The following is a 22634-nucleotide window of genomic DNA, read 5'->3' on the forward strand; positions in this document are numbered from 1 at the left end:
TGTTAAAGACAAAAAAAAAAAAATATCAACCAATACATACGCAACAACTGTCATTGTAGCTCTCTTGGAATAGACTTAAAGCTACCTATCGTGTTGATCTAAAAAATAATTACTGTTGCTGTTATGAAATGTATATGTAAGTGTATGTATGTGTGTATACATGTATGCATGTAGGTGCATACATGTACATTATTCTTTACTTAAAGTGTTGTGTTCATCAATGTTGTGTTTTTCTGTAATTAGTGATGGTATAATAGTGATTTGTTTTGGGGTATTATGCCGTGTTACGCTACCTCCTTCTTTAGCCAACGTTTCGGACAGCATTGCAGTGTTCATCATTAGGGATGATAGACACTGTAAACTGACACTGAAAATTACAAAATACGATGGTGGACACTGCAATGCTGTCCGAAACGTTGGCTAAAGAAGAAGGCAGCGCAACACGGCATAAAACCCCAAAAATAAATCACCATAATACTTTTGGCCGTGAAAATCTAAATTCATACATTCAACCACCTTGATTTTAGCGCAGGTGAAAAGAACGCTCTTTTGTGCTTTTTGTACTACATGGTATACTTGTGAGCTGTAGGCCAACTTCAAAAAGAGCCAACCATAAAAAGGCTTTGGGTGCAATACAACAATGCATACCGTATGATGTTTGGACTTCCCAGGCATTGAAGTGCCTCTTCAATGTTCACGGAAGGGCGAGTTCCCGGATTTGCAGCTCTAATTAGAAGGTCGCAGGACTGAGGGGAAGGATCAACACCTCCAGAAATGTCCGAATCATTTAATCCAGTATGACTTCAGGATCGAGCATCAAAGAGCGTTGGAGAAAGATGTTGGCCCCCCATTATTGAAACCCCATCGGACTGCGGACTGCAGAGTCGAAATCTTCTACTAAGCATATTACCTTTTTTTGCTCAGTGCCTGTCGATGTCGTCATCATCCGTCAAATTATTAAAATTAATATGCCCTAAATATTTTTTAGCTTTCACTATTGTGAGAGGCTCGCCGTTCAAAAAGGCTGGGGGAATATTTGTTGGTCCTTCTCCGTGTTTATTGACCAACAGTACTGTTTTTTCGCGTTGTATATTATATTTTTTTGGAGTACGAATTCTTCGCAAATCTTAAAGAAAATTCGTACTTCCCTTATTGACGGTTTTATCAACACCATATTGTCTGCGTAACTCACGTTGTTGATGCATTGTACTCCAATATGGCAGCCTATCCCAGCATTGTTTAACCTTTGAGTTAGTTCATCCATGTATATGTTAAACAATACTGGGGACAAGCAACCTCCTTATCTGACCCCACTTTTTAAGAAAAACCTACCTAAAAAATAATGATCTGAAATACCGTATTTCCATTCCACGAGGTTTTCCTGTTGATGGTACTATGTGTCGGGAATTCGTACTATTTTCATGGTAGACCTCTTTCTTTAAATTAAGTCCATAATAATGGGTGCTAGACTCTGTCGAAGGCCTTACTAAGGTTCAGAAAGCACGCGTATGTTGTGTTTTTTTTTTCTTTTTGTAGTATTCTGTCGTCCGTTTTGCACAAAATATGGCTGAGCTCGTGAAGCACTCACTTTTAAAACCCATATGATTGTCTTTTGTTTTCAGTTGGGGTCCGACTTGATCTAAGAGAACCCGTTCAAATATTCTAGCGATGGTGGTGGTGACGGATATCGGTCTGTGGTTTTCCTGTAAAGTTATGTCAGACAGATTTTACTATCGGTATTATAATTGTCTTTGTCAGATAACCACTCTTTATGATGTCGGTGAACAGTGTTGCCAGTAGTTTCAAAATCGCTATCCCTGCTTGTTTGATATGTTCGCTGCTTAAGCCATCATGCCCTGCTGATTTCATGTTTTTAATGGCCATTTTCACCATGTTTCCAGTGATTATGGGGTCAATATCATCATAAGCAGTAAAGTGCGTTTCGTTTGAGGAGATGGTCGGCGTGGTAGTCGCGAAATGTACCATGTTTTTATAATGTTTTTTTTTTCATTTTTGACCATAACATGTCCTTTTTACTTATGTTGTATTATTTTTCTACAAAATAATTATTTTGTTATCTGTACATAAATCATGTACGACTGTCGACTAAAAATACATGTGCATAATCCTAGTTTGGTAGTTGAGAAAATCAAAAAATTTTAATTTGTTAAAATTTATAAACCAAAAAATAATAATAATACAGATACTATGTAATAAATTAATTTTATGAAATTAAAAGAATATACTTGTTTATTTCTTTTATTGTTTTATCATGGACGTTTTAGTTGGGTGATAATCAATTTTCCTTCTCAGCTTTAATTATGCCTAACTTAAGTAAATAAAGAAAAAAATGAAACAATCCAAAATTATGTATTTTTAATACAAGAATGTTATAAAATGTGCGTCATAATTTAATAGCAGTGTAATTTGTCGTAGTACCTAACAAGTAAACAATATTTCAAGCGGAGACTCGTTTCCTTACATAACAAGGGTGTAAAAAGCCCCGAGTCGGGTACGTGTGGTCACGTACTCGTCACGTGATACGAAATGTTTCTTTTCCGAAAAAAAAACAGAGTCATGTCACATTACCCGGAGCGTTCACATGGAAAATTAAAAATGCTGCGGGAAATGTTTTTTCGTGGAATAAGAGAAGAAAATATTTCCATATTTAAAGAGATTTTTGGGTAATTCGGTTTGTAAAAGCTTCTTTTTTCAAATTTGCTTACCACACTTACATATTATAGAAACTCTCAAACTTGCTGAAAGATAACGGCTTTAGACAATATGCCTACCACACTTTCATGTTTTAGAAGCTCTCAAACTTGCTAAAAGATAATGGCTTCAGACAATATGCATACCATACTTTCATATTATAGAAGCTTTCAAACTTGCTGAAAGATAACGGCTTTAGACAATATGCGTAGCACACTTTCATATTATAGAAACTCTCAAACTTTACTAAAATATAATGGCTTTAGACAATATGCGTACAATGCGTTCATATTATAGAAGCTCTTAAACTTGCTGAAAGATAACGGCTTTAGACAGTATGCGTACCATACTTCAAAACATTAATTGATACAAAAGAAAAGTATTCTAAAATTCTACTATTTTTGAAATGTGTGCGAGTACTGTATTTTCATACTAATAAATCTCTTGAACATGTACGAGAGTAAGATATTAAACAATAATGAATAATTTCTTTTCGTTGAAATAAAAAAAAAAAACTGAAAAGGTATAAAAACTTGCACAGAAAATGAATTAGAGGAAGGAAAAGAAAATAAAAATAAAAAAAAAACATTTGGTTTCGACAAAAATCGAACTTGGAACATGTCACTGTCGAAACATTTTTATCCACATAAATAATATAAATACTATCCTTAACATGCCAAAAACTTTAAAGATTGCAACGATTTTCCTTGTTAATATGCTGATTTAACCAATTTGCATATAATATGAACACAAATAAAATGTTTTTATTTGATTTCAATCAAACCTGAAGCAGTACCAAAGGTTTAAATATTTACTGCGCTAAGAACTTTTAACTTCATTAATAGCGATAAACTTTTACATAAATCATAATGCACTGCTGCAGATAGAGAGAGCAGTACGGGCAAAATGCAAGTGACTATAAAAAAGAAAGAGATGCATATACGGGGGCGGGGTCTCAAACGGAAGGGGTGGTCGCAAATCCTTTCTTAAACAGATCACGTAAAGAACTGGAAAATACTCGTATAAAAATGAGCCAACCTGTCAAAAAGGGTAAAGCGAGGAGTGATAATTTAAAAAAGAATTGAAAACCTACGTGACGTTTTTACTAAGTGTGTGATGACTGTTGAAAATTCTTCATTTCTTGAAGAAGAATTTTCAAAGGAACGGATGCAAAAGTTCTGTATTTAAAAGCAAAAGAAAATCGTTAAGAGTTTTGGAGCTTCGTCGAAATGTGCAGTATTTTAAAAGATTCCAATGTTTTTTGCAGATTGGTTTTGTGACCTTTTTTTGATGGCCAGGTATAACCGCCCGATGAGGTCTTCCTGGTGTTATCTGGAAGAAGCCCAAACTCAGGCTCCGCCGCCAGTACTCCCGCTAGTTTCGTGAGCGGAGGTCGCGTGCGGAAATGGATTAGGTAATAATAAAACACTCGCAATTTTTGGAAGAAAGTTTTCTAAACTTTTACGCAGTTGTGCATCGGGAAGTTCACCAGTTAAAATGCTTGCAGTTTGCAAACTAGGATTTACGAGTAAGGATTTTGAACATTTTACTTATTTTAATGCTTTCTTACTCCTTCTAGATTTCCGAGAGGGATGTTTTTATATTTACAATTTATCGTGCATCAAAACGTACCAATCAAAAAAATTATATGTTAATTTTCGTAAATCTGTACCCACAATTTTATTTTCATTTTAGAAGTGCTTATTATGATTTATAATATTACTCTTATCTACTTATTTACTGTCTTTGATTACCTAACATTAAGATGTATAGAATTTTTAAAAATTTCAATTGATATAACTACATAAAAACTATTTGAAATATTTCATTTAATTTTTTATTTTACTTTCATTATTTATTTTTATCCCAATTATCTATTGTTTTGATACAACATTTATAAATTGAGTAACCATCTTACTAATAAACGTGTTTTAAATTTTACATGACTGATAACAAACATGCATGTATGGTAAACAGTTGTTTATCGGTTTTGTAATTGACCTTCGTGTTTTTTGAAAAAAAGTGCACATAAAGACATGTTTCGAACATTGGTCAAAAACAAAAAAAACACCCCAATATTTACCATCGTTCAACTGTAGGCTATTTAAAACAAAGCATCGTTTAATTAGTTTGCAAATATTTCATTTAATAATTTTATAAATGCATAATTGCTTCACAAAGTTAAACTGATGTTAATTAATTAATAATTATATAACACAAAACAAAAAAATATTTCTCAACCAATTACCTATTTAAATGTAAAATCAATTATGCGTTTTAATCTAACAAGTAACATTACAATATAATATAAGAGACCATTCTGTTATCAATACAATCACACAAAGTAAATTGAGTGGGACTTTGCTCGCAGGGAGTTTCCACAGAATGATAGTACCACGCCACAGTCTCACTGCTGACAAGGAACCATCATCGTAAGATATACATCTCTTTGTTATAACAATTATACAGGATGGGACATTGTTACATGAATATAGCTAATAAATCAGTGATAACTTTATCAAATGGTAAGTTAAACAATCATATCGTTATTATATTGTTAGCATAATAATATATCACGAAAAAATTTGAGTAATATTAATATATATTTTTGTTTTTTTATGTATTTCTTTTTTTTAAATTCTTCAATATAAGCCCCCGCTAAATTGCCAAAGCAGTTTTGTCAGCAGGTCATGTTCACAATATTAATTATAAAACTAAAGCACCCATTTAATGAGAAGACACAATATAGAAAATAGATACAGAAGAATAACATTTCAAGGGACTACAATTCAAAGACATAAAATACATAGACAGATAGATACAACACAGTCAATATACTCATGGGTATACACACACCCAAAGGCACACAGCGTACTTAAACACTCTCTTAGACATATTTATGCAATTACATGCACACAATCAAATGAAATCAATGTGAAAACATTACTTCATACAGAAACTGAAATAAAATAGTTTATTGAAAGATATATACAGTGTTTGCGCAGCCAAAAATAGTCGTTAATCTGTTGAATAAACTTAAAATTTCTCATCAAATGTCGGAATATATCCAAGGTGTTATAAATGTTCTATTTATTTCTTCTCTTTTAAGATTTCGTAAAAACAAATACCATTTTAAAAAACTAGAAAAATTAACTATTAGATTTTGGAATTTGAAACATAATTTGATATTTATAAATTGGAATATTTTAATTTCAAACATGAAAAAAACACAAATATTTTTACGGCAAACGTCGAAAAATTGTGGAGAATGCAAAATTTTGAAATCACCTTAATTTTTATCTCGTCGATACTCTATAACAATAACGAAACTTAAATTTTGAATTCTTTATGATTTAGATTTACCTTGACATACATAAAATATTTATATTATTAAAAACAACACTTTCATGGAATTCTTATTAAATTCACGAGGTAACAGTGAATTAAAAAATATTTTTTCCGAAATAACCTCACTTTTTCTAGACGTGAATTTCACGTATTAGTTTGCTGAAACGTGAAGTTGCCAGTTCTTTCGGAACCCAGTTAAAGATATTTTTTATTAGTACCAACTCAAATCTAAAATTTTACAGTCCTTATACAATGTGTAACAAAACACCGTTTAACGTTTATATAGCGACTTTTTCAGTTAGGCTGTTAATATTTATACAATGTACAAAAGTTAAGACTTTTCTCAAGAAAACACTTCTAAGACAAAAAAAAATGTTTTTTCAAATCTAATTTTTTGGATAATCTAAGTTCCATAGCTCTGATGCGATCACAATATTTTTAAATGGATAAATTTGTGCAAAATTTCAGGATGCCAGAGCTCTTTTCAATTAATTATTTGTTTGCTTGACAGTCAAGATTGCTGGTGTGAAAAAGAAATTAAATCATTAATTTAATTTTGTTTGATTTTTTCTCGTTCTATAAATATAGGACAAAAAAGTTTTAAAAAATATTAAATGCAGTTACTACTTTGAAAAGCAAAAACTACAGAGTTTTCAATATTTATATCCTTGTGTACTACTAAAATGACTACAAAATTAAAGGAAAAATTCTTACAACAGACAAACGCCGACGGATTGAACCGATCAAGTATAATATACGACATAGTTTTCTTACTTTCCCCAATAAATTCTTCAGCGTTTAGTTCCATTCCTAATAGATCTAATAAATCTATTTATTCTTAGAAGGGCGGACTCTCCTGTCATGTAAATTTCAATTGGCCTGTATAATTAACATGCCGCCCCTATTAAATAACCCAGGTAGAAACAATGTTTGATTAATGCGAGATTTCTCAGCTTCAAAGCGGAGATTCAGCGTTGCGGTCCAAGCAGCGCGACCTTTTCCAATTAAATACTTGCTTTATTATTCCACGGTTTTAATTGTAGGTTGATTAAAACTGATCCCGTGATTGGTAGAAAAGCAGAATTAACAGAATGGACGGCAAATAATACTTTCAATTTGACATTGAAAGCTGTCAATCATTTTTCCAGATACTATTTAGAAGTAACATTGGGTACTGCTATCTCGAGAACCATTTATTGGATAACCAACATCACTGCCATAGGCTACGTTGGTGACTTTAGAAGTGATGACCGGGTTTATCAAACTCGTAGCAGGCCGGATCTGGAGAGGCTAGTTGATGGAGGCCTTTTAACCTCTCCAGCCGGACTCTCTCAACCATCGCTTTGCGCCGCAGTTGGAGAACTGGATTTATACGTCCGCCACTCCTGGATACACTGACTCGTAGATAGCTACCCACCCCTTATTCGTATTTCTTAAAATACGTGTTTTGTAACAATTCACCACAATAAGTATTTTCTGGACGTTGTGTTTAATTCTTATGATACCAACTTCTATCGGAGGTTGACTATCATCACGGAAATTTTCACCCCGTAGGTTACAATGCTGAACAATTAGGCGAAACAATTCTTGACCTCGTACTAGGGACGTACGTTTCGAAGCTGCGTGCTACTTTTTGAACCACGTGTTCTATAAATCTTCGATCAGTTGGATAGTCTTGTATTTGTCGCTCCTCGTGATGTTTCCATCATATTAGTAAGGTTTCATATCTTTGGTTTATATAGGGTGTTAAAGGATACACTTGACTTACTTTAACCAATGATTTCTGACATTATTTGGATTTGTCCTCTGGCGACATTTTTCATGTTTTAATAATAATTGTATTTCAAGTATATAATTTCGTTTTATGTTGTTAAACACAGTTTAATGTACAGTAATATTTGAATGTTTTAAAAATTATTATGCCAAAAAATATTTACTCATTCTTATCAATTTTATTTCAAAGTTTTCCTCGAAAAATTGTCATTTTTTCACAAATTTAATTATTATTCAGCATCATTTTTCCCATTTCGGGCCATTCTCATAGAATTTCTGTATTTATCACCCCATCTGTCCAGGGTATTTGGAAAGTGAGCCTATAGATCCATATTTCACAATCTTCCCCGTCAATGCTTGGCTTAGGGTCCAGGTTTTCATGCAATACATAAGAATAGAGAAAATATAACAACGAGCCATATTGATTCTCAGATATTGCTTAAGGCGATGTTATTAGAAGATTTTTGTCTTCAAAATATAAATTTTAGATATAATCATTTTTTTACTCTAAAAACCTGTTTTTAAAAATTAAAAAAAAGGTTAACCTCTATTGTGCCGGCTAATCCGCCGTAGATTTGTTAGTAGCTCACTGCATTTGCCTTGATTTTTCGACTCTTCGATTTATATTTATAGAATTGTGAACCTTATATAATGCTGCTGGCATACTGAAAAATATTTTATTGGCTTGGCAAGAAAATAATGAATTCTAATTTAAATTTCATGTCATAATTTAAATTTTCAAAAGTCATAGTTCTTTATTTATTTCTAGGAAATACAATTAAATTCAAGACTATTTTCAAATGTCTTCTTAATAGGGAAAAAAATATATGCCGAGCGATCGTGTTATTTAAGTGCTCGACTTTGAAATTTTCCGCCCTCATTAATAAAATTACACCTCTGAATAAGAAGACATACAAACGGATTTTAGTGCTATATATCCAATGAATTCAACTGTATTTTGCCGTTTATTTCATATTTTTAGGATTTATAAAAAATTATTCTCTTTATAAACACAAGAATTCTACGTATCAGTTCTTTTACAATGCCGTAGTTAACACTTATTTAGGTCAAAATTAAATATGTTTCTATAGTTTGTTTATGGCCTATTTGATAATCACAAAAATATATATTTCAAGACTTAATTTTTAATCGTAAACAGCTTTTCCAAAAGTTTTGTATGAATAAATATTTTATAGAATTTTGTGTAAAACTTAGGTTTGCGAACTGTCAAAATTGAATACATAAATAAGAATATTAAATACTTCCAACACAAAAAAACTGGTGTTGCTTTAGAAACATATGTTCACTGTATACAATTTTCAGTGCGAATAATCTCGATTCTTGCTTTATTTACTTCGATTAAGCCATTTACATGACATTTCACAAAATAAAAGACACGTGGCAGAGAATTTACTCTTTGATCAGATAAATATTGAATAAAAACCTCTTTATAATTCAATTACGATTATACTGGTATGTAAATATGTGATAAAAATTGAATAAAACTAACATTTGCATTCCTTTGACAGCCTACGTTTGAAAAAAACTTCATTTCAGAAAGTAATAAAAATCTATGAATTCTAGAATCTATTGGCAAAATACGAAAACATTATATTAGCTATCTACCTATGATAACTGATATACGCGGGAAATATTTGAAAAAATTAAAATAATTTTTTTACAAAAGGTACAGAAAAATGGAAAATTAAGTATTAAATGCGATCACTCAAGACGTTGTCCGAAACTTTAGCATAATATGCCGAAAATCACTCGAGTGGATAAGTAGCTATCCTGATGAAACTACATAAGATAGATACATGAACAAATATATACATTTTAACACGTTATCTACTAAGACGGTATAATTTATAAAAACATAATTTCGCTAAAAACAAGTGAGTTATTACAAAAAAAATGTCAGCTACATACAGCGGGCAATTGGCGTTTTACCCCTAGCACACTAAGGAGTACCAAGTCGCGAGAGCATGGCGATCCAGGGGTTAAAAATTCCTAAATCGTGTGAATCTGTGCTGATGCTTAAACGTCACATTATTGTATCTATTTAAGTTAATTTTAAAATGTTATTTGTATCACTCAGCATAATAAATTGTGAATGTCAAAAAGCAAAATTACCCCAAAACAAAAAATCTATAAATGAAATATGATTTAAGATTTTCACGGCCAAAAGTATTTTCGTTATTTATTTTTGGGGTGTTATGCCGTGTTGCGCTAAATCTTTCTTTAGCCAACTTTTCGGGCAACGTTACAGTGTCCATTATCAGGGCAGATGTGTATCTATAAATGGGTCAAATTTAACAAAAACATGCAAACAATTTTAAAAACTCCAAGCAAAAAATTTTCAAATAAAAATGTTGGGTAATCATGGAAATCACAATTTATTTCAAGAAATGAACCGACTATGTCTCCTTTGAAGGGTTTTACAAAAAAAGCAATTTAAAAGTACCTATTCATCGATTGAAAATAAATCTAATAAGGAAGCGATTGAGTCGTTACGATCCAAAGGTTAAAAAGCGTAATCAACTTGTCGCTACAACGCATTTAAAGTAATTCAATTGAAAATGTATTTTTATATTTCTTGCTTCTTAAGATGTTCGCAAAGATATAATATTTTTTTTTATTCTCACAAATTTCAATATTTTCTTATTTCGAGCAATATTTTATTATTATAAAATTTTCTCAAAAATTTCGATATTTTTCATTACAAGCAATATTGTGTTTTTATATCATTTAGTCAAAAATGTTTTTATGCAATTTATATGTATTTCTAATCTTAGTCAGCGGCAGCCGACCGGCTGCATTCTAGGTCGAGCTTATTCATTACACTATTTGGCATAGTCTGCGCCATAAGCTTTCTATATATATAAATTTTATAGTGTTTTAATTACAAAATGTTTGTCGAACAATAATTTTTTTTTTCTTTCCTGAAACTGTATTTTCAGTACCAAAATGTCAAACACAATCAATAAACGCATTTACATAATAAGAGGCGCCATAAGAGTTTAGTGTGAGATAAATAAAATAATATTATATTTTGTTGCTTGTATAGATTTTCACACGCTGCTACGAAGAGCAGTTTTCGAAGAAAACGACCGTTTTCACTCTGTAAGAGCGGATAACGTAACGGGGGTGATTTTCATGAGAGCTTTCTAGCAGGCGGGTCACGGTGGCAAGTCACATTTTTATGATAGGGAATTAAACATTAAACAATATACATTTATATTAACTACTACAAAGGGTAAAATCTGTTCGTTTGTCTCAGCAAAACTCTCGAACGGTGTCTTTTTTCCTGTCTGAAAGTTTTAATTCGAATTCGGCGGATTTTATTTTTTAACTTCACTTTAACTGTGAATTTTGAAACTTTGACATATCAATGAAACTGTTATAAAATAGGGTAAGTCCGTTTTCTTATTTTTTATCAATATTTTTTTTACGTTACATGTATTTATAGCTTAAAACAAGCCTCCTCTACAAGCGACAAAAATAAAATAAAAACCTAATAAGGAGATTAAAAATAAAACTAAATAAACGTAATTATCAAAGAATAATTAAATATAATTTTGTATATATATATAATAATACGGACATGTGTCTAGTGTGGTAGTCGAAAAGCATGTAAAAAACTGTTTTCAAATATATTTTATGAATAAAGAAAAAACAAAAAAAATTTGCCTATGTTGAATGCGTAATTAAAAAAATCCCACATAGGCATGACAATTAGTTATAAAGTTTGTTCTATATTTTTCGATGTCCATTAAAAAAGATAATACAAATTTTCCGTTATCATTTTGAACAGATTTGGTCAGGTAAGGTTCATTAAAAATCGAGAGAAATTAACTTTACCTGACCAGGGTATTAAGCACGGTCGATCAATAAAGGTTTTATCGATAATGTCGGTAACTTTTCATCGTTACCGAGCAGCTACGACCAAACAACAGCTCTCAATGACTAAGTTTTGTTAATTTATTCGATGCGAACAGTAGGTAGGTGCAGCTCGGGAACTATGACAACTTACCGACATTATTTAAAAAAATCTTTATTGATCTACCGTGCTAGATTTCCTGATCTAACCTAACCTCACTCAACTACATCTTTATCAGCCAGGATCGAAAAAAGATATCTGTTAAAACAAAAAATTATCTATAAAATGTAATTATTTGAATTTATTTTATTTTCAAGATTAATTTGAATTGATAGGATTGTTTTCCCTCGTTAGATACATCGATGCATCGGAACCGAGGATGAAGTTACCGCCCAACTTCTAACATGAGACAGATGCATGGTGTCGGACTTAGGGCGATCTGGCTAGCCTGCTTTATTGCTTGGAGTAAGTACAATGCTCATTGTAAATAACGATTTATTTGTATTTGTCTATTTGTTCAACTAGGTCCAAGTAACAGTTTAATCCCAAGCCCAGGAACTGAAGCAATTGATTTTCTATTTTAGAATATTTATCAAGTCAAAAAGTTTATTAATTTTTATTGACATTTTCAACCGGTACTACTACTAAAAATCTGAAATTTTTCAAAGCGATTTTGACGCTGATTTATAAAGTAAACTAAACGAAGGACAAGGTCAGAAGCGCTAGCACCAAATATCGGATGCTAAACCATTTTTTTTTATTGAAATCATAGAAAATTTATTTAAATCCATCAGAGAAGCTGCAAAAATTAAAACAAAAGTCATTTTAAAACCGTTATTTAGCGCAAACGATTCTGACTTTGTCTTTTATACATCTCCTTTATACATAAGGGTTAAAATCACCTTTAAAAATACAAGGATTTTAAGTAAGAGGTCTCATATATTTTTTATATGTCTCAGATTTTTTTAAGCATTAGCTTTACTAAGCAATATGACTGCTTTTATAAATAAAAATAGGCCACCGCTTAATTAAGTTTTAATTTAATACTATAGTATATATGTTTATAATTTAAGACTAATACTTTACCTAATAATTTGCCAGAACATATCGTGCACAATGTCATTATAAAACTTTTTTTTTTTTGTATTAGGCAATTCACCCTAAAAAGAGTGCTATGTGATTATAAAACTTCATGTCATTTAATGTTGAAGCGGCCCGCAAAAAACTACGTAAATATCACTTTAACGAGATAATGGCTTAGCAAAAGTCATGGCAATTGCGTTGGTGACAATCGTACCTTTTGAGCGAAATTCGCTCATCCCGGCTCACAGCAATCATCTTGAAAAGGGCGTAAAAAGTATTTTAGAGTCTTCAAAATAGCTACACACGTTTGCAGCAAACAGTCAAAAGAATGTATGAAATGGTTGGTAACAGATAGTATATTCGTCTTCCTTTTTTTGCTTAGGGCATGCAATTATTTTTATTATTGCGGTATTAACAGAAATAATAATAAAAATATAATCTTAGGAAATTAAGTGTTGGCGTCAAAAAGGCCAATCTTTGAAGGGAAGCCCCGAATATATTATTATAGTCAATTGATTTCATGCCCTTTATTTTGCCCTTTAAATACTTAATTTTAATATTTATTGGCTATTTAGTAGCAGTTCAGTGCGCTATGCGGCTTAGTCTTGACGTAGCCATTGATCAATACTAAGGTTTAATTGTTAAGGCGATGCCATACGTAGTAATGAAAAATCAAGTGTTTTTGGTTTGAAAATTTGGTCGCCTAGAAATGATTCAGATGCTTTAATTAAATACTGCGAGTAGAATACATCCTGGCTTTTGAAATGATCGAGTATTTTTTAGATAAGTCTTTTTGTAAGCCCAGAAAAAAATAATGTATAAGGCCTATGAAAACTGCTTTAAAGTTCGAAATCTCCTACTTACGAACCCTTTTTCGGTTATGATTTTATTGTATAATGTGAAAAATTAAGTTGTTTATAAAATGATCGAAAAAAAAAAAATATTTATGCCTGAACATCCACAAAATAAAATAAAAGGCACTTTTTTGCAATGTTTTTTTTTTATAGCATAAATAAAACAGGCGGATGGTGTTAAGCGGGAATTTAAACCTTATCGCCATCTACGTAAGGGTTGTTATTGATAGTGGCTCAATTTAAAATATTACACGACGTAGTGCATCGCCTTAAAGATCTAATTACATTTTAACCAGAAAGCAGGCTTCTATTTAATATATGGAGGTGTCTAGTCAATTTTTATGTGATTCTTTTGACTTTTAATTGATATTCTCTCAGTTAAAGTGAGTTATTAATGAATCTGATATACTTTAGTTGAAGCGTTCCAACCGGAGTTTGGAGAGGCCATCTTGAACCTTACCACCCCCCGGGGACGAGATGCTACTTTCAAGTGCGTTGTCATGCATTTGGGCGGATACAGGGTAAACTAATTTATTTATTTGTATGTACAGATTTTTTTTATTTACTTGCAGTGAGTTTGACTCTGTTACAGTTTTAAAAATATCTTTCAAATTCGGATATTCCCATTATTTATATTTATTAAGAACAGTTTATTTTACAGAAATTCAAATACAATCAAAATTATCAATCAGCGCCATCTTGATTTTCAACAGTACGACGTTAAATGCCGATTCAAAGTTCGTTTCAGCTTTTGAACCAATTGTAATCAGCAGAAAAGGACAACGATCGTGTTGTCAGCTTATTACAATTTGATAAAAAGCTGAAAAGTAACTTAAATCAGTGTTTAACGGAGATATTTCAAGTTTAAAATAAAATGGCGCTGAATGGCCATTTGATGAGTTTGTCACACTTGAATTTCCGCAAAACCACTGGGCCACTTCTTCCAGCACCGCAAAAAAGGGGAGCGCTAGAAGAAGTGCAATGGTGATGAATCCAAGGGCTCCTGCATTATACGGACAACCTAAAATTCACAAGGATAATATCCCCATACGTCCCGTTGTTTCTTTTATAAACGCCCCAACGACAATACTCGCCAAAAAACTTAACTTTCTTTTCAAACAACATACTAAATTCTACCCAAAACATAGCGTTAAAAATTCTCTCGAACTTGTAAATAAAATAAAAAACATTAATCTACCGCACAATTGCCAGTTCATATCTTTAGACGTGGTCAGTCTCTTTAGCAATATCCCTATTCAAGAATGCCTTAAAATCATTGAAGATATTTTAGACGAATCTAATATAAACCCAGTTACTAAAAAAGACTTATTCGATCTATTTAAAATTTGTGTTGAAACTAACTACTTTGAGTTTAATGATAAATTCTATCAACAAAACGACGGATTACCAATGGGATCGCCCCTCAGTCCACTTCTTGCAGAAATATTCATGGATTACATTGAAAAACAAATTTTAAATTCAATCTTTAGCAAACACATAATATACTATGTTCGTTATGTTGACGACATTTTGGTCTGTTGGAAAGGTACCAACAGACAATTAGATCTTTTTGTCACATTTGCTAACTCCATCAACCGTAAAATCTGCTTTACGGTTGAAAGAGAGTGTAATAATAAAATTAATTTTTTAGACCTAACTATCGGTAGAGAAAATAATAAACATACGTTTGAAATTTTCCGTAAGCCTACGTTTACAGATACGACCATTAATTATAAATCTTTACACCCATGGTCACATAAATTATCTGCCTACCACTCAATGGTACATAGGCTTACTAATATCCCACTTGACAAGAAAGCATACGAGAAGGAAAAAAATACAATCCTAACTATTGCTAAAAATAATGGCTTCAAGGGTAGAGACATTGAAAAAATAATTAATAATAACAAACACAAAAATAACCTTAAATTAATTTACCCAACGACTAATAATAAGACGAATAATAAATTCGGGTGTTTAGAATTCATCGGACAGACATCTAATAAAATTGCCAAAGTCCTCAAAAAGTGTGGTTTAGATATTGCCTTCCGCACAAATAACAACTTAGGATCATCTCTTAAAAACTCAAAAAGTAAGGTACTCAAATTACAAAATAGTGGCATTTATAAACTCCAGTGTGACGAATGCAACGCTGTTTATGTTGGACAAACGGGCCGGTCCTTTAACACTAGGTTTAAAGAACATATAAGATCTTTTAAAAATAATAATAAAATACAATCTCAATTTGCCAAACATCTCCTAGATGAAAATCACTCACTTAATGATAATAATAAACCAACTCCGTTACACATACAAAATAAAGGCCGTAAACTGAATCTTTTAGAGCAGTTAGAAATTAACAAAAACTCTAATAATCCAAAAGCTATTCTAATTAATGAACAAACAAATATAATTCGTTCACCCCTACTAGATATCTTCAAACCTAATGCAAATATGAGTGCACTATGAAGTACTTAATTATGCTATTAAAATAACCCTATGAGTCATCGTTTGGGAATAACTAACATAAAGACATTCAGTCAAATTTAAACATTACACTAATTGGGGAAACTTTGCTGGGTTAATAACCATTAATAATTTTTGATATTTTACTTAGAAATCAATTAAGAAATCAGTAAATGAAATTAAAATACCTACCTAGAAATAATATAAATTTATCGTCTGTAAGTGGGCTACCCACAGTTTGATAATGCCTTCAGAGGGCGAAACAGCTGTCACGCGTAATAATAATTACACAGCAGAACTTGTTTAAAAATAAACTGTTTTTATAAACCCAATAATAATATTATTGTATATATAAAAAAAAAAAAAAAAAATAAAAAAATAAAAAAAAAAAAAAAAAAAAAAAAAAAAAAAGCATATTTTTTTATTAATCCTTAAATCACCTATTTAACTTTCTCGGCTCGCACAGTAACGCTTTAAAGGAAAATTCAAATTAATTCACAATATTATTCCTCCACCAGGTGGGCTGGGTGAAGGCTGACACGAAGGCCATACAGGCCATCCACGATCACGTGATCACGCACAACCCACGTGTATCTGTGTCCCACAGTGACCACACCACGTGGAACCTTCACATCAAGACAGTCACCGAGGAGGACCAGGGACAGTACATGTGCCAGATCAACACGGACCCCATGAAGAGTCAGGTAAATATCATTTTAGTGCGCCAAAATTATTAGTGTTTTCTCGTTTTCAATGATTATTTAGAACTAACCACGTATTTTTACTGAATGTTCCTAATATATGTTACTTGAGAAAAAATGTACCTCTTATTTAACACTGTTGCTGTAATAAAATACAGACCGGGAATAAGGTTGACAAACCAGACCGCTATCGACGTGTGCCGCGATGTATTCATTTCAATGCGGTGGGTGGACTAGAGTGGCTGGGTCCTTCTCTAGTTCTTCGGATAGTCCCATTACTTCTACAGGATAATATTCGCATTTAAAGACAAATTTAATTAATGATGTGGTTACTTAATTGAAAACCGAACATTTACGAAATCATAATACCCAACAAATAGATTTGTTGGTATTTCATCCGCTTTCCAACAATCATGATTTCAACCCAAAGATTGCTCTAAATATCATGTTTATTAATAATTACAACTCCCTTAATCAATCTTGCGTTTTCGGAATTCAATAATAACAATAATTTGAATGTTTTAACAGCCGTACAAATGTGAGAACAATTAAATCAATTAGAGTTTTCCTTTTGATTCCTTCTTATTAAACCGCTTATTAATTATTAGCCGGTAATAGCGCCCCATTAACCCGCCCGGGGTAGAGAGTAGATAGTAGAGATTGGAGACAAGAGGGTAGTTCCTATTTCAGGAATTACTCGAAACACGAAACACACTGTTAGTAGAACATATCTGATGGGTTTACGATTCAGATGTTCAGGCTCTAATTCCCTTACTATTCCGATACTGAAATAGTCCTGTAATCTCCCTACACCGGTTTAATTATATTAAACAGAACACAGCCTCTCGACAAACGACCTGAGTTTGCACAAGGGTTTGTTATTAGCCTCCTCTTGGCCTTCGCAGTCCTTACCCCTTTGCTTCTCTTAAATAGATTCCCTTATTACAAATCTATTCTTTTGTCTACTAAAAGGAATCTCTCTGTATAAATCGTAAGTAAACAAAACAAAGGTCGTTTGTTTAGGGTAATAAGTAATAAGCTATCTCTTGCCTCGCCTACAAGACTTTTCATTAGATTACAATGAATTAAAATCGTATCTTGTGTGTATTTTGTTCGCGAACATAGCAGCCGCTTGCCTTGTTTGCCATGGCCTGTCCACCCCAAAGAATACCGTATATTTATCACCCTATCAGTGGATTGAAATATCTTTTCATAATGAGTCGTTTGAAAGGAAAGTTAATACATTATCAATAAACGATTGTAATTAATGCAACATCCAACCGGTCTTTCATTATTTTTTTTTAATTACTACTTTGATTTTGAGCACAGCATTCTAAAAAGGTCTAAAAATCAAATTAATTCAATAAACATATGAAATCAAACCAGAAAGCACGTTGTTTTATTTTCGCTTCGTTAAAAGGCGCTGTAATCGAGAAATCTTACTAGTCAGTACTAAGGAAATGACGTACTCAGTCATTAATTTGTTGTTCAGTAAACCGATCGTTTACACGGCTCAGGACTGTAAACAGGGAATCTAATACTGCCGATGCCAGGCTGAAGTAAGAGAGAGACGATTTTAAACATAAAGTAAGTAAGGTCGCATCGATAGCGATAACATTCCAAATGAACTGAAACTTCTGTTGGGACAAAGTTCATTATTTTGTCTGTAGACAATTTGCTTCGAGCACTGTGGAAACAGGGCTGCCGCATTTAATTTATTTTTTATTTTTTATTATTATCAATATAAAGTTTTTTTTACTGGTTTTTTTTTCGAATTAAGTGGACAACATGTAGTTTATAAAGAACGCAATAAAATACTGCCAAAGAAATTAAAGAACGAAATCAACATTATGAGAAGATGAAATTTGGGGTATTTCAATCAGCTCTCCTTAAAAAATTAGAATATTCAATCGATAATTCATAAAATCACTAAATATTTTATAATGTGGTGCATATCGGTTTGTTATTTACCATTTAGGTGTTTTTGTTGTTAAGTGAAAATTCTCTTCGGAACCTTTTGCTAGGGTAAATAAATTATATTTCAGGCAAGAAAACTAAATAAAGTGGAATCCAACAATAAAAGAATATGATCATATTTTGCAATTCCCATTTTTTTGATTTTGTAAAACAAATTTCTCTGTTTTCATCTTGGCAAGCCCGTATTAAAAAAAATATTTATGGAATATTAAAAACTACCTTCATTTAAATAATTAGTTCCGACATAAGTAGAAACCTTTGAACATTTGATTGTTAATTGCTATATCAGAAAGGAATTTTTTGGGTAATATTTTTAATTAATTAATTTTATGTACAGTTTGAACCAATCCTGTCCCAATTGACTAACGATACGATCATTAGACGTTCGTACTTCGAACTGAACATCAAGTTAAACAAGGTATTTAAAGTAAAAACATCGTTGTGTAGTTTTGGCAAAACGCTCCTCTTGACTTATTAGAAATATCATTAACGCAAGCCGCCTTAAACCAATAAGTTTATTTTTTAAATTTTCTAATGATATGAGAATTTATAAATACAAATATCTATAACAATTACAATATTATTTTCCCACTAAACTGGTCTTTCCCGTCAAACAATATTGTAATTCCAAATTCTGAAAAACTCCGCCCATTCTTACCCCTCCCCACTTCTTCCATTGTTCAATTGTAATCCATATTTAATTTTTGACTTTAGTATATGCTCCTGATGAGGTGAACATTATTCATGAAACATGTAGAGGTTATAATAATAATAATAATAATTATATATTTTATTCCAGGATGTGGGGAGGTTAGTGCAATCCCACACGTCCCATATAGATATACATTTTTTTTTGTACAATAGATATAATAAATTATCAAATAAGGAAAACTATGCAGGGTTTGGTCTTGAGTGCGCTTGAGCCCAGCGCTCACTCAGGAGTGGCGCTTGGTGCTGGTAGGCTGCGGTCACCAACGTGTTGGCGGAAGCCATTAGCTGCATCCTGGCTCCAGTGACCCGGTGTCTCATCAGGCCGGCAAATCCAAATGCAAATCGTTATATATATTATAATGATGTAAACAAAGTTATTTGTGTATTATTCTAATTACAATGAATCTTATTGTACAATTTGTAATGTATGGGTATTATAAGATGTCAAGTAGCTAATTTAGCACATAGTAAAGAATATGATTTTAAGATTCTCTTTCGTTTGTTAAGAACGAAATGCTTTTCATATTACCTTGGATCTATTGGACGGATATCAAGCCAGCCCATATTTCACCCGTTTACAGAATAGGTAAGGTATCACAATTATATATTTTCATAATAAGATTCATTAGGGCTGAAACCAAAACCTCCCAGATCACAAGGCCGGGACACTCAGTCAAAGCAGCCTCCTAACTTTAATGAGATTTTATTTATTAAAACATCTTAAAATGTTTTGGTTAATTATAAAAAAATACTGTTTAGGTTTTCATATAAGTTAGGAGGCGGATTTGATTAATTGTACTGGTTTTGTGATCTAGGAGGTTTTGCTGAAACACGGTTCGAACAAAACAAAAGAATACGTAACTACATTTCAACCATTATCAATAATTTCCATTATTCCATGTTGCATCAAAACAAATCTAAAATAATAAAAAATACTTTATTTCATTCCAACGCGTATTTTATTTTCTTTTATGTCCCAAAACTCTTTTATTTAAAGGATTTTTGGCCGTGGTGAACATTTGCTATTGAAATTTTATTATTACATTCGACCATGTATTAATTCAGAATTAGTTTATAATGATACTTATTAATATGCTAATAGATGTCACTCCTCTAATTTATGAGAAGGCTACTTTTCTAAGAAGGGGTTGTTTCGCAGAATTTGAATAATTCATCAAATTTCAAAGTTAATTTTCAAGTACTGTGAAAGTTCTGTTTTTATATCCTTATGAGCCAATTGCTCCACAAAACCGAAGTAAAAACAGAATTTTCACAGAACGAGAAAATTAACTTTTAAATTTGATGAATTAATCAATTTCTGTGGAAACAACCCATCCTAACTTTTACATTTAACTTTGGTAATTTTACAAAAAAATCTTCTTTTTCTCGACCGTCTTAGACGAATGACATTCTAAGCAGTTGAAGATTGAAGTCATTTCACATCTTGATTTGTCTTTTTACTGATGATATTAACACCAAAGTTTTGCTTTAAATCTAAAGGTCTTTATGATGGTATTACTTGTCCGCAGCTTGGTGCCCTGGAGGTAGTAGTGCCCCCCGACTTCGTGCCTGAGGAGACTTCGGGCGACCTGATGGTGCCGGAGGGCGGGTCGGCGCGCGCGTCGTGCCGGGCGCGCGGCTCACCCGCCCCGCAGATTCTGTGGCGCCGGGAGGATGGCAAAGACATTGTGCTGCGCGAGCTAGCGGGCACCAAGTCCAAAGGTAAAAATCAATCTTGTACCACTAATATAATAAATATTCATTACGCTAACGCCTTTTTTGTTTATATATTTATATTATAATCATCTTGATTAAATAAGTATCCACAATATGGTTGTTTTTCAAGCCCCAGTGCCCCATTCGATGTTACCCAGATCTTGCCTCTTTAATATCATATATTTCCGTAAGTTTACACAAATCGATTTTTAAATTTCGAGTAAAAAATGTCATTAAATCCAAAGATATCCAAGAAAAGATCACCAAGAGGTAAGAGAAATCCGACACATTGCTTTAAAAAATCGAAGTTTGCCAAATATTTAATTTGCTATCCCCTTCTTAGATTAAGATGTGCTTATTTTTTATGTATGACATTAATTCGATGGCTGAGTTGGCATTTTTGGTGGCTGAGTTCACATCGCGTTAGGGTCCCACCCAGGCGTCTTGTGTTCAATTCCTCGGGTGCCAAGTCTTCCATCACAACATGTATTTATTTTATTAATACAAGACTTAGAGGGTACATAATATGGTTTTTGTGATATTTCACCCTCCATGCTAGGGATGACCCTGTGTTATGGAGGGTGAATTTATTCATTACATTACATTACATTAGCAACATTTTCCGCTTACTGTGGTGGCAGTAGGAGATTTTAAAAGATTGTCAATTTATTCGTAACCTGGAAATGTTTGTCTTTCTTTATAAAATAAAAATAATTTAAATAGGCCACTTACATTTAATGTAATTTTTTTTTGGTTAAGTAAAAAATTCTATGACATTCTTCGTTTTTTTAATCGTATTTTAAGGAGGTTAGGATATTGGCACAAATCATTAAAATAACCCAAATAACCTATTTACTTAAACCCCCGACTAAGTTATCTTCATTCGATAATTAAGTTGAAAACAATTGTTGTATTTTTAAAGAGCTTTTGCATGAAACGGAATTCGACAAAACCAACTTAATTACTCCAAGAAATAGCTATTTATGTAGTGGGGGATGGAAAAAGGTGCATTAAATATTAATTTTTTTCTGAAAGTCAAGTTTGAAGGTTAGGAAAAACGAACAAATTATTAAAATAACTAAAACTAAACCCTAAAAACCTAATTTGTGCATGATAACTTTAACTCCGTTTTATATTTATGTGTAAATAGTTATCTCCGTTAGATTTTAATTTTGAAATAAGTTGCTGTTTTTTTCTCAGTATTTGAATGTTGCGGAATTCGACAAGTTTATCAATTTTTTTATCGGGCGATGTACATTGGATTCCTCAATGGCGAAATAAAGATTTGCAGTTTTATCCATAACTACTTACATATAGATAGTAAAAAAAATCTTATGAAAGTTCATAAATTATTATTCTTTTAATTTAATGTAAGTAAAATGAAATGACATTCGCAAGTTTGTCCGCGACTGA

The 22634-nt window shown here is 32.1% G+C and overlaps 1 protein-coding gene across 1 annotated transcript in view; it reads left to right on the plus strand.

The window, feature by feature from the left end:
- Positions 1–4099: 4099 nt before the first annotated feature.
- LOC149425136 (lachesin-like) overlaps positions 4100–22634 on the plus strand; it is a 41059-nt gene continuing 22524 nt past the window's right edge. Inside the window, exons 1-5 of the mRNA XM_089650974.1 lie at positions 4100–4240; positions 12068–12178; positions 14065–14171; positions 16635–16820; positions 21035–21227. Of these exons, the coding sequence (XP_089507100.1) occupies positions 12118–12178; positions 14065–14171; positions 16635–16820; positions 21035–21227 (547 nt within the window). The 5' untranslated portion in view covers positions 4100–4240; positions 12068–12117. The remainder of the gene's footprint in view (positions 4241–12067; positions 12179–14064; positions 14172–16634; positions 16821–21034; positions 21228–22634) is intronic.

The sequence above is a fragment of the Hesperophylax consimilis genome, chromosome 3 (assembly GCF_061612785.1).
Source record: "Hesperophylax consimilis isolate HC1 chromosome 3, BYU_Hcon_1.0, whole genome shotgun sequence".
Classification (NCBI taxonomy): Eukaryota; Metazoa; Arthropoda; class Insecta; order Trichoptera; family Limnephilidae; genus Hesperophylax; species Hesperophylax consimilis.